This window comes from Chaetura pelagica, unplaced genomic scaffold (assembly GCF_000747805.2).
Source record: "Chaetura pelagica isolate M959 unplaced genomic scaffold, ChaPel_1.0 scaffold555, whole genome shotgun sequence".
Classification (NCBI taxonomy): Eukaryota; Metazoa; Chordata; class Aves; order Apodiformes; family Apodidae; genus Chaetura; species Chaetura pelagica.
Window position 1 is genome coordinate 403,375 of NW_009953297.1, and position 13,740 is coordinate 417,114.

Sequence of the window (13,740 nt, forward strand, 5' to 3'; positions counted from 1 at the left end):
TGGGAGTCAGCAGGACCTCAGGCACTGCAGGGGGTTGGGAACCCTTCTTCTAGACAGGCCCTTTGGCAAAACACCAGCTCCACCTCTACAGGCAGTTGATCCCTTCTAAACTAAAAGTTTTAGTCAAGCACCAAAGTGCCCAGAAACAGCAGAATTGGGACTGATGAAGAGCAAGGAGAGGTGTGAAATCTCCATCCTGCACAACATTAGAGCCCATGATGACTATTTGTAGTTATTGTCGTGGCTTCTCATCCCACCTCAACGTCAACGTGATCCAGAACCAGCCTCTTCTGCCTACACAGCACCACATAAAAGGACAATTCTGCTTCAAAAGGCTCTATCTAATCATAGTCATAGAATGTGTGGGGCTAGAAGGGACCTTTAAAGCTCATCTAGCCCAGCCCCCTTGCAGTGCACAGGGACCTTTATGACTAGATCAGGTTGCTCAGGGGCCCATCAAGCCTGACCTTGAATGTCTCCAGGGATGGGGCCTCCACCACCTCTCTGGGCAGCCTGTTCCAGAGCTTCACCACCCTCAGTGTAAAGAACTTCTTCCTGACACCCAACCTGAATCTCCCCTGCTCTACTTTAAGGCCAGGAAATACCAGAGGAGAGATAGCAGGTGGGAGGGGACAGCAAAATGACATATTACTCCAGCTGAAAGGTGTGTCTGTTAGCAAACTAGCACCCAACTCCATTTAGCAAACTAGCACCCAACTCCATACACACACCCCACCAGAAGAGAGGAACAGACCAGTTAGAAACCTGTACCAACCATCCCAAGCCCAGGATGCCCAAGTGAAGAACAAGTATTCAACGATGAGATCAGCTACATTCTCAACAGGGACAGAGGCTGCTGAGAGGGCTAAGACTTCATGCCACAGCTTCTCTGACACTGCCTGGAAGCCAGGCTGGCTGCTTCACTGGGCAAGGGAAAGTATCTCCTACAGCAGAACTTGAATGACAGCTCTTATTTACGATCACCAGCAGAGCTGAAGGACCTATTAACTCAGGACTTTCTGGCAATGGTGAAGCCTGTGAAGCCAGGAGAGATGTACAACATGTAGGGGATAAATCTTCCCTCTTCTCTCTTCTATACACATAATCATTTCCAGTTCTGCTCTGTTTGTTCCTTCCCTGCAGCCACCTCAGAAGTTTCCTTGATGAGCTCCCTGACAGGACTCAGCAGAGAAATGAAACCCACTGGATGTCATGGAAATGCCTCCTCCAGCTTCCTCCATCACCACTGGATTATTTTTACCACAGAATTTTAATTTTTTGGGTTTCCAGCACCTGAAGTTTGGTCTAGGGCTCTTCTCAGCTCTTAAGAATTCAATTGAGTTAACTGCAGTAACTGTGCTAAGGCTTGTGAGGCCTCAGCTGAAAGTGTCTTGGAACACAATCAGAGATTCCAGTATTCCAGCCTGAAGGGGCTCCAGGAAAGCCAGAGAGGGACTTTCTAACAGGGTGGGTAGTGATAGATCAAGAGGTAATGGTTTTAGGCTGAAAGAGAGGAGAGTGATATTAGGTATTACAAGGAAATTCACTATGAGGGTGGGGAGAGCCTGGCCCAGGTTGCCCAGGGAAGCTGTGGCTGCCCCATCCCTGGCAGTGTTGAAGGGCAGGTTGGATGGGGCTTGGAGCAGCCTGGGCTGCTGGAAGGTGTCCCTGCCCATGCAGGGGTGGGACTGGGTGATCTTGAAGGTCCCTTCCAACCCAAACCATTCTGTGATTCTATGAATCATTAAGGTTGGAAATGACCTTCAAGACCATGAAGTCCAACCACCAACCCAAGCCCCCAAATCCCACTAAACCATGTCCCCAAGTGCCACCTCTACATGTTTATTGAGCATCTTCAGGGATGGTGACTCCACCACTGCCCTGGGCAGCCTGGACCAGTGCTTGACCACTCCTTCAGTAAAGACATTTTTCCTACTATCCAACCCAGGCTCCCTCAGCTTCACAAAAACAAGAACTCAAAGTCACCCAACAGGACTGTGCCTGGTGTGTTGGGTGCTGGAGCTGCACCCTGCAAACTGCCAGATAGGCTGTCAGAAAGTCAACGTTGCTGTTTACTCTCTCCCAGTAACTCTCTGAAGCCTCTTGTCTTCATTATTAAAAATCCATCTTTGCAGAAGTCCCACAGTCCTTTCCCACCTTTAAAAGCTTCAAAATCCTTTCTTTTCTGGATCACTGAGGAGCCTCCAGAAGCCACCAAAGCCCTGCTCAAAGGGAGAGGCCACCCCTCATTTTTATCCTCCAATTATTAGCTCTTCAGTTCTCAGTCAAGAAATTAAATCTAACTATAGACTCCTCAGTGATTTGTGATGAAAACCAAGCATCATTAACACGCCCTGCGTAACAGGCTCTGGCAAACACTTCCCCAAGAGCAAATCCTCCAGCCAGAACTACTCACTTTAAATCAGATTTCTTCTGCACTAAAAATCCTTCCTGGGTTAGTCTGCACAAATATGTCATTTCAATTGATCTCCATCCAGCAAGTTTCGTGTTGTTTTGGGGTTTGTTGTGGGGTTTTTTTGTCTGAAAAAATTCCACTTACAACTTTTCATTTTTGCCTTAAGAGCTGCATTCAAAAAATAAAAAACTTTAACCCCTCTGAGCCCAAAGGAGCAGAAGAAAAGTGTGGAAAACTGCAAGAAAAGAGGGGATATAAAGAAAATCCAACAAGTTTGGCAGGGTGAGGGTGCTCCTTTCTGTTTCATGCCTCCCATCACAGCTGAAAAACAAGACTCCCAATATCACTGACTGTTTTTTTAGTTACTACTTAGTTAAGAAAGAAAATAAAGAAGAGATTTCCAATATTTCTCACTAATTATTTTTTTTTTTAACTCCAGCAGGCTGGTCCCTGGAAGGGATGGTTTCTGAAAACAGATGCATGTAATAAAGCACTTACTCATGGCAGCTTTTCCAAAGAAGTTGTTCATGATGTTGCCCTTTGCTGGTGGTTTGGTGCTTGCTGCAGACACCTGGAAGCAAACAGAGGAGTAACCACAGGAATTAGAAGGCTCCAGGGAGACCTCACACTGGCCTTCCAGTCCCTGAAGGGGCTCCAGGAAAGCTGGGGAGGGGCTTGGGACAAGGTCTTGTAGGAGAGGGCAAGGGGGAATGGATCAGAACTGGAATGGGGGAGATTTAGGCTGGACATGAGGAGGAAATTCTGTGCTGTGAGGGTGGGGAGAGCCTGGCCCAGGTTGCCCAGAGAAGCTGTGGCTGCCCCATCCCTGGCAGTGTTGAAGGGCAGGTTGGATGGGGTTTGGAGCAGCCTGGGCTGCTGGGAGGTGTCCCTGCCCATGCAGGGGAGTTGGAACTAGATGGTCTTAAAAGTCCCTCCAGCCCAAACCATTCTCTGATTCTATGAACAGCTCTCAAAATGCAAAGTATCATTTTTGGGCAAGGAAAACAAAGATGTGTCATTTGTTGCTTGGTCAGTGTCTTTGATTTCAGCATCTGTTTAGGAGAATCTGAAGATCCCCAGCCCTACATACATCCAGGGGTTGAGAGTCAGTCAGTCAGGACTGCTCAGCAAGGCCTTCAAATCTCACTTGGGTCACATTCCCATCTGATGGCTGACAGTGTTACTGAAATACGTGGCTGGGACTTGGGTCAGTTCCCAGTCAAGAACTGTTCTTTTTTGCAAACTCTCAGTGCCTCAATTCACAGTCACCAACAGAGGAAAGAACAGAGATTGGCCAAACCATGAGGACTTTCTCCAGCTCCTCTGGCACGTAGGCTGCTCTGCTGAGCTGTCTGAAAAAAAATCTCACTGCTCTAGGCCATCAGGACAGCCACCACCACCATGAAAAACCAGACACCCCTCTCCCAAAAAACCACCCACCTGAGGAAGCTCAGCCTCCTAATCTCATTTATTATCATGCAAAAAAGGCACTCCCAAAATACCCCCACAAACCCATTTCTTCAGTTCTAAATTCACTATAAAAATCAAAAAACTGAATCATAAAAGTACCCAATTGTTATAAAAAAGCCAAACTATAAGCAGGGATTGCTGCTATTTCAATACACATTTACTATTGCTTAAAAACCAATTGCACTAATTAAAATTAAAATGTAATCCTATCCTGGAAAAAAAACAGTTGAGGATAAAAGGACCAAGGTGCTTAAACTTGGTTTGTGAGGAAAGTTTCAGAGCTTGAGCAGTGCAAGACTAAATTGTTTAAGACCTGGACTTCTCACATTTCACTTATTGCTCAAAACAAATCCTTTTAAGCACAATGGAGAGAGCAAGATCCTCAACTGGTGTGGATGTTGGCATGACTGGAGACAAGGGAACAAGTGTCTCAATAATGCAGCTATGCTGGTTTATATTTGCTGGAAATCCAGCTCAAGGAGGAATTTCAAAGCATCCAAATTACAGTAAATGTATTTTTGTGGCTTGATCCAGAGTGTGGCACAAGAGGTATTTGCCCAAGATGACTGGCAGAAGGCACAGCTGTACCTGACTGTTGAATCAGAGTCAGAGTGGTGGGGATTGGAAGGGACCTGGGGAGATCATCTAGTCCAACCCGCTGTCAGAGCAGGGTCACCTAAAGTAGATCCCACAGGAACACGTCCAAGTGGGTCTTGAAAGTCTCCAGAGAAGGAGACTCCACCACCTCTCTGGGCAGCCTGTCCCAGGGCTCTGTCACCCTCACAGCAAAGAAGTTTCTCCTCATGTTGAGGTGGAACTTCCTGGGTTGTCACTTGGTGCAGTTTCCCCTCATCCTGTCACAGGCACCACTGATCAGAGACTGACCCCTTCTTGACACCCACCCTGCAGGTATTTATAGACATTAATCAGGTCCCCTCTAGTCTTCTCCTCTCCAGACTAACCAGCCCCAGGTCTCTCAGCCTTTCCTCATCAGACAGATGTTCCAGTCCCTTCATCATCCTTGTAGCCTCCCTTGGACTCTCTAGTTTTTCCCTGTCCCTCCTGAACTGGGGAGCCCAGAACTGCACATAATACTCCAGATGTGGCCTCACAAGGGCAGAATAGAGGGGGAGGAGAACCTCCCTGGACCTGCTGGACACACACTTCTTAATGCACCCAAATACTTACAAAACAGTGAGTGAGCAATCCCAGTTGCCAGCAAGTTGAGCACTGGAAGCAGCAGAGGAGGCTGCATTACGGTGGTGAAGGTCAGTCAGGTCAAGTAAGAGCTGAGCTACAAGAGTGGTTCATTAAAGCTATTAACCCAGAGGGCTGCCAAAGGGTCTGAGGTAACTTACACCTGGGGCCTCTTTAGCCTCTGCTTTAGTTTCTTTATTTGTGTCCTGGGGTTTGGAAGCTGCTTTTGCTGCAAACATTCCCATGATCCCCTTGGGCTGCTGCGAGGTCTGTTTGGTGGTGGCTGGAGCGTGGCCGTTGGCCACGGGGACACTGCCAGCACTGGTGCCAGCACTGGTGCCAGCACTGGTGTCACTGGGTGGCAGGGGACCAGCCTGTGCAGACGTCTGTGCCTGAGAACCTTCAGCTGAGGCCCTGGGGACAGCAGCAGCACAACGGATGGCGCTGAACCTGCGTGACGGAGCGAGAAATTCAATTAGCCTTTTGACAGCTGAGTTTTTCACCTTGGTTTCCTCCCTGCCCTGGTCGTGCTGAGCTCTCCTGGCCCTGGGTCCTGGTGCCGTGGGGAGGGGAAAGGGAAGGAATAATAATAAAAAAAAAAGAGCAGTTGAATTTGTGCATGGGGCAAGAAAGAAAAGCTAGCACAGAACCACAGTGGTGGAGACCTCCAGTGAGAGCAGCTGAACCTGCCAGGCAGAGCCAGGGCAGCTAAACAAGCTGTTTGGATTTCATAGAACCATGGAATGGTTTGGGTTGGAAGGGGCCTTCAAGATCATCTAGATCCAACCCCCTGCATGGGCAGGGACACCTCCCAGCAGCCCAGGCTGCTCCAAGCCTCATCCAACCTGCCCTTCAACACTGCCAGGGATGGGGCAGCCACAGCTTCTCTGGGCAACCTGGGCCACGCTCTCCCCACCCTCACAGCACAGAATTTCCTCCTCATGTCTAAACTACATCTCCCCTCTTGCAGTTCTAATCCATTCCCCCTTGTACTCTCCTAGAAGCCCCTGTCCCAAGCCCCTCCCCAGCTTTCCTGGAGCCCCTTCAGGCACTGGAAGGTGCTCTAAGGTCTCCCTGGAGCCTTCTCTTCTCCAGGCTGAACACCCCAACTCTCCCAGCCTGTTTTCTAGGAGACCTGCTCCAGCTCTCTAGCCACCCTCATGGCCCTCCTAAATGGGGGGAAAAAGCCCATCTGCTCACCCTGTGTGGAGATGGAGTGAACTGCATTTCATTCTGAATCAAGTTACACTCTCTCAAGTTTGCAGCATAAATTGTAGGGCTGCCTGACGATCTAAAACATTTACAGCTTTCAGAGGCTTTGACAGAGCCCACTACTGCTGCAACAAGCAGCCACAATCACCCCTGGCCAGGTAAGTAAATCAAACTCAACCACTTCAAGGGCTCAGATGATACCCATGACATTCAGACTTCACTATATAAAGTCATTTCCATGCAATCATGGGTAGACAGAGACACATCTCAGCTTGTAACAGCCTGAAACGTGATTGTCTGGGGAAACAGAGATAGAAGAACTAAATTATGTGCTCACAGCTACAATCCCATTCCCTTGACAGCCAGGAATAGCAGGACCCAAGAATAACTCCACTCTGCTCCCCACTGTGCAAATCACAGGAGAGGCTTTCCAGATTTCCTACAGAAATGCCACAAAAGAGCACAGACTCACGCCCTGCAATCCATGGAATTACGCTGCATCTTTTCATTTGCCCAAGAAATAAACCACTTTTCTGCCAATTCATTCCTGTCCCTCAGCACCAGCAGCTCCCATGCACAGTGCACAGCTACCCAGACCAGGAACTTAAATGTATTAAACCAACCAACCACCACCTCCTCTACAGCATTTCTTGACACTCAAACCGTTCAAGGAAGGAAAGAAGGCCCTGAAGAAAAATATTCCTGCTTTCTTTTCTACTTACAAACTGTTTTCAACATGGTCAACTCCACTCTCTGTTCAGCTTTCCCTCCTCCTCCAAACACACCCATAAGCAACAGCACTGACCCTCTGGATGAGAAGCCATGTTTTATCATCAGGGTTATGTTGACTGTGACATCTAAACCTTCCACAATCCATGTCAGTTGGCCTTAAATGCTGCTGTGTGACTGTAGCTTATGGGCTTGCTCCAAAATTCACTACATAATCACTGAAAAAAACCACCAAGCAGGGCTTGGACTATGTTCTGCAAGCAAGGAGCTGCTTCTACTTGGAAAGCTGACATGAGCAACGTGCATTAAATCCAGTTATTTCTATAAATACATCTAGCTACCTCCACTGTCTTCACAGCATAACAGGTCCCACAAAAACACAGAAGAAAGATCCTTTCCCAGAGCTTATGGAGATGTATGGACTGAGAAGGAAGTATAAGAAGCCAGGAGGTTCTGTTTGCTATAAACAGACACACAGTTAAACCTTCTGTCTCTTGCAGGTACTGCAGGAATATTGTCTCAAATTTAAAAACAATCCATGTAGCTGACAAAGGAGAGGGAACACAGGGAGGATGAATTTCCCTCAGCCAGGTCACGAATGAGAAAGCTGAATTTTTTCTTAGTTTGGTTGGGAAATTCTGCTTCCAAGCCAGGCAGGGATTTGCACATCAAAAGCAACTCCAGAATCTGAGTTCTTTTAAAACTTCTGGGTGCCCAAATCCAACAGGCAGCCTCCTCTAAGACACCAGCATGGCCTTGCAGGGGTGCCTGAGAGTAAACAGCCTGGAACAGGCAACCACAGCCAAACCTCCAGCACGTGGCTCCCTTGAAGCAGGGTTTTCCAACACTTACCAGGGCCTTGACACTCAACACTTGGAACATGCACCTTCTAGGACATTATTTTCTCAGCCACTTTCTTGTCAACATTCTGAAGACAGTTACATTTCTCCTTTCAAATTCTAGACTCTTTCTATGACACAACATTCAAGTATCCCCTTCCAAACCAGACTGGTCCTGGCACTGCACCTACTGACCACATCAAGCTGGAGCTGTTGTGGAGGGAACAGCAGATCAATGAAAGGCCACAGCTGCCAGGCAGTGCTCAGGAGGAGAGATAATGACCCCTGGAGACTGAAGTCCCTCTGAATTCTAGGATAACCTTCCTCTAGTTCAATCATGAAGGACCTGAAGTACCTGAGGGGGGACGACAGGAAAGTTGGGGAGGGGCTTTTCACAAGGGCAGGGAGCAATAGAACAAGGGGGAATGGTTTTAAACTGGAGGAGGGGAGATTTAGGTTGGACATGAGGAAGAAATTCTGTGCTGTGAGGGTGGGGAGAGCCTGGCCCAGGTTGCCCAGAGAAGCTGTGGCTGCCCCATCCCTGGCAGTGTTGAAGGGCAGGTTGGATGGGGCTTGGAGCAGCCTGGGCTGCTGGGAGGTGTCCCTGCCCTTGCAGGGGGGTTGGACGTAGATGATCTTGAAAGTTCCTTCCAATCCAAACCATTCTGTGATTCTGTGTTTTTGAAAGTCAGCTGCAATTTACTCTTCCTGTGTGACTAAGAACTGGATACAAACAGTCACAGTGAAGTGTTGCTTGGAAATGAGAAAGGTTTCTAGCCATCAAAGAAAGGTACTGAAATGTTCTGCCTGCTGGATTAACAGAGCAAGTGAACCAGTTATAAACTGGAATTACCTTGGTTTACAAAACAATCACACAACGTGCTGTCTGGGGACTGGTTTGGCATGACTGAGACCTCTTTTTCTAGCTTTCTAAAAATCCAGGCCTATCTGATAAGGAGTGGCTTCTGCTGAAGTGCTCTGTGTAGCAACACCACCCCAGACTCACATCACATGGCGTAAGAAGAAAAAACCAGGAGGCAACTCACTTGGTGCAGTTGTGCAGGTTTGTTTTGACAATATCATAGTCTGTGTTGTAGAGAGGCCCACTGTCCTTCAGCAAGGCCTTCTGAATGCTGTACACATGCACGCTGGCAATCTTGGCTAGTTTGGACTTCATTGCTGGGGGGAAAGGAAAAGAAAGTCCTGTTAGCACAGCCTTCCAGAATCAACATAGAATGGCTTGTGCTGGAAGGGACCTTAAAGGTCATCCCTGCATGGGCAGGGACCCCTCCCAGCAGCCCAGGCTGCTCCAAGCCCCATCCAACCTGCCCTTCAACACTGCCGGGGAAGGGGCAGCCACAGCTTCCCTGGGCAACCTGAGCCAGGGTCTCACCACCCTCACACCACAGAATTTCTTCCTCATGTCCAACCTAAATCTCCCCTCTTCCAGTTTAAAGTCATTCCCCCTTGTCCTCTCTCTCCCTGCTCTTGTCCCCAGGGCCCTCCCCAACTTTCCTGGAGCCCCTTCAGGCACTGGAAGGTGCTCTAAGGTCTCCTTGGAGCCTTCTCTTCTCCAGGCTGAACACCCCCCAACTCTCCCAGCTGGTAACTTTATCAGGTGGCAATTTTAAGTATGAAGCTCTACCAAGGATGGAGAAGGACTGCCAAAGCACTTGACAGCAAGGACCTGAAAATATAAATGTATAATGGTACTTTCCTCCAGTGCTCACTGAGAACTCAAGGTAAGACTCCATGAACCTGTCAAACACGTTTCCATTGTACACACCTGGTTCTTACATAACTGAACTAAGAGCAATCTCTCTGATTGGCCTCAAAATATCTGATGTTGAGGATCTAGAATATCATACGACTACCTAAAGCAAAGGGAGGAAATAGATGGGCCTAACTCTGCCTTGCTGGATCTGCTCTCTGCCACTGAGGTCGTGTCCACATTTCAGCACGTGCCACAGCATCTGCTCTAGTTGTCTCCTGGGATCAGTGGTTTGTCTCTTCTAAGCTATTTAGGATTGTTACCCCCTTGAGACAAGGGCTGGTTTTTAGGAATTCTTTGGTCACTGCTTATACTGGTTCTTTCCACACAGTCCTGGGCTGAGACAGAGCTTCTAGGCACTGTAAAAATACACACAGTGATGAGTTCTTGGGGCCAGTCCTAGACACCACAGCCCTGCTCCCATCACACATCTCAGCCTCTTCCAAATTTCAGTCATACCTCTGGCCTGTCTTCTAATACAAAGAACAGGAACAGCCCTTCCCCTCCACAGGAAAACAGAACATTAGGCAGCTAATGTATCAGACAGTAGTTGTGCTCCTTGACAATCTACTACCCTGAGAAAGACAACTTAAGGCAGAGACCCACACCAGATAACAAAAAGGAAAATAACTCAAGACTTCTAAGCAAAGTTAGATCACAAAGGCTGCAATTGCCTTCAACCAATAACCACAGTTACCTCCTTCAGCATCCTTGGGAGCCTGAAGGCTAAGAATTGTTCTAAGACACTGAGAAACTGCTGTACACTACTGGGATATTGTTGCCTTTAGGGAGGAGCCACCTGTCAGTGGCAGGGGGGTGGAAAACAATCACTGACCAAAAGGTTTAATAAATACCAAAAAAATCAGGCCCAAATGACAAGTCTGAAGTTCCAGAGCTGCTGGCTCAGATATACCAAGTTCTGAGAAAAAGTTAGTACAAAAATGTCACACATGAACCTAACCACCTGCCTGGGCATTTACGTGCAGGTGGCAAGTTCTGAGCTTTGCTCACTTTGCTGTTCTTTCAAAGAAAGAAGCTGAAACCACAGGATTTTCACAATCTGCTTACCTTCAAGTTTATCCTCTCTCACTACTGCAACCTTGTGGCACTGCAAAATATAAATAAATGGCAATCTTAGCATTAGAAAAGATGTGCTGTGCATAAAACCAGTATTTTCAGTTATCTGTTGGGTAAGTCTACAGATTATAACTGCACCTTCATAGCTGCAAAGAACTCTGGCACTGCCTCTGACTTTGGACAAGGACTTGTAGTGAGAGGACAAGGGGGAATGGATTTAAACTGGAAGCAGGGAGATTTAGGTTGGACGTGAGGAAGAAATTCTGGGCTGTGAGGGTGGGGAGAGCCTGGCCCAGGTTGCCCAGAGAAGCTGTGGCTGCCCCATCCCTGGCAGTGTTGAAGGGCAGGTTGGATGGGGCTTGGAGCAGCCTGGGCTGCTGGGAGGTGTCCCTGCCCATGCAGGGGGGTTGGAACTAGATGATCTTTAAGGTCCCTTCCAGCCCAAACCATTCTATGATTTGAACACTCATCAGTCACTAGTTTTTAAATGTGTGTGTCCCTACTTTTCTAACACTGTTTCACAGATCACTACAGCTCTAAATGCTCTGCTCCTTTTTTCCTGACACTGGGAGACAAGACACAGATGAAACAAGAACTAAACAACTGTGCAGCAGAGTGAAGAAAAGCAAACTAATGCAGCTGATGACCCAACTGCTAGAAATCTGCTGCCCCAGCCCACATCACCCAGCTATGTTTAGGTTGCCAGTAAACTCTGACGTAGCACCCAAAGCACAGACATGGCACCAGAGAAGCAAAACACCATGAGAAATGAAGGATTAATTTAAAAGCCAGAAACAAATGTTTCTGGAAACATTCTCCACAGCAAGGCTTGAAGGGCTGGATCTGCCCTGTGACATTTAACAGGCTGTGGTGAAAGCAGAGCAGCCACGGGCATGAACTGAACAAAATCCAACCATTAATTTTGTCTTTAACTGATTATCAGAGACTAAGCAGCAAAAGGGGAAGAGACAAGAAAATCTTTACCATTTCAGGCTGAACACACTGAGAGTCTCAGTCCCTCACTGAGCCAGATAAAAAGCAGCAAGAAAAGACCAGATAATGCTTAAGACATGATGAGAACTATTGGTGAGTGATTTCTATCCACATCTCCTTTCAGAGGAGGCTTGGAGCTGGATCCACAGCCTTGTGGCTACACCTACTGCCAGCAGGCAGCACTGCAGGGCACACCTCAAACATCCCCTTCCTACCCCAACTGACTTCTGCCAGGTATTACCCACCAGCTCCTGCACATCTTCTGGAAATATCTTCCAGATCCTGAGCCCTTCTCCCATCCACTCCAGCCCCTCAGACATTCTGGGGAGCTTTAAACTCCTCCTGTGTGACATTCCTAACCCTGGCACTGCTTTATCTCTGCCCCTACCAACCTTCTGCACCTGCAGCTCACATTTCCCAGGACTGCAGAATTCAAAAAGATGTTTAAAAACAAACAAATTGCCCTTTGTATGTTTACCTCAGTAAATCTTCCTTGTTTTCCAAAGATATAAACTGCTAAGACAGAGTTTTAAAAACAAATCTCTATCTCCTATGTGAGAATTCACTTGTTTGTTTTAAATACATGATGACAAATTTTAATATCTTATAATAAGTTGATAAGTCTCTCCCTAATTCCAGTGAGGCACGAGGTGCTACCTTTTGATTTCCAAAAGAAACTGGGGGGAAAACCTGTTTAATTCTGGCTATAAATGTGACACTATCTGTACACCTTCAGATAAATATAGATTCCATTATACAGAACTAATGCAATAAATAATTACCTTCAAATTCAGGCAAATTTGGAGATGTAAAGAAAATATTCTCTGCATGTGAACCACTACTTTATTCAGGGAAACAAACAAGCCAAATATTTGCTGGGTTGGTTTTGTTTTTTTCCCAAATTATAAATAAAAGCCAGGAGCCCCTGAGATGCACTAATTCTGCATCAATTGTGGAGTCTATTTTAAGAGATATCTGGGTATCTAAAGACACGAGTAGACATGTAGTGGGATGTCAAAGGCATTTTGTGTTTGGCCATTGAGTTCTTCTGAGGGCAGAAGGGAACAGGAGCTCAGTTTGCTCATTTTCTTTCAGAAAATCCCCTGGGGAGCCTGTCTGAAATTTTAACTGACATTCTTGAAAATCTGACCAGCAGCAACGAGAAGAAAAACACATTAAGCAGTGATTTATTTGCATAATAAGTCAAAGTGTTTTAAATACAAAATCCTGTAATACATTTCTGTTCCTCTTGTAGAGCAGGATTAAAAAGTTGCCTTATTTAACAACTGTTTATTTATTATTATTATTCCATTGTAACTGAATTTCAAGCTCTCTACAAGCACTTCTCTCCACAGCAGATGCTGGGAGATGGATCAGCTGCCCTCACAAGGGCCCCTCCAGTCTGTTTTATCATCTTTGCTGTCCAGTAACAGCAACAGGCTTGAGAGGTGACGGGTAACAGGATTGAAGTCAATGAAATAAAAACCCTGGTGGATTATTCAGCTGTTTTATCAAATCATGGCCAACATCAGCCCTCCCCATTTTTTATATAATGGGACAGAGATCATGGAATTGTCAGAGTGGGAAGGGACCTCTGGAGACCATCCAGTCCCACTCCCCTGCTAAAGCAGGATCACCCAGAGCACATCCCCCAGGGCTGCATCCAGGGGCTGGAATATCTGCAGAGAAGGGGACTCCACACCCTCCCTGGGCAGCCTGTCCCAGGGCTCTGTCACCCTCCCAGGCAAGAAGTTTTCCCTCCTCTTTCAGTGGCACTTCCCATGTTCCAGCTTGTGCCCGTTGCCCCCCGTCCTGTCCCTGGGCACTGCTGAGCAGAGTCTGGCTCCATCCTCCCTGCACCCCCCTGAGATACTGCCAGGCATTAAGAAGGTCTCCCCTCAGCCTTCTCTTCTCCAGGCTGAACAGTCCCAGCTCTCCCAGCCTTTCCTCCTCAGGGAGATGCTCCAACCCCCCAGCCATCTCTGTTGCCCTCCCCTGGACTCTCTCCAGCAGTTCCCTGTCTCTCTTGAACTGGG

The 13,740-nt window shown here is 47.4% G+C and overlaps 1 protein-coding gene across 1 annotated transcript in view; it reads right to left on the bottom strand.

The window, feature by feature from the left end:
* Window positions 1-13,740, bottom strand: part of POLD3 (polymerase (DNA-directed), delta 3, accessory subunit) — a gene marked incomplete at its 5' end in the record, with an annotated part of 39,934 nt that overhangs the window by 14,892 nt on the left and 11,302 nt on the right. The window contains 5 exon segments of the mRNA XM_009997994.1: window positions 2,915-2,987; window positions 5,247-5,322; window positions 5,324-5,533; window positions 8,910-9,042; window positions 10,703-10,742. Of these exon segments, the coding sequence (XP_009996296.1) occupies window positions 2,915-2,987; window positions 5,247-5,322; window positions 5,324-5,533; window positions 8,910-9,042; window positions 10,703-10,742 (532 nt within the window).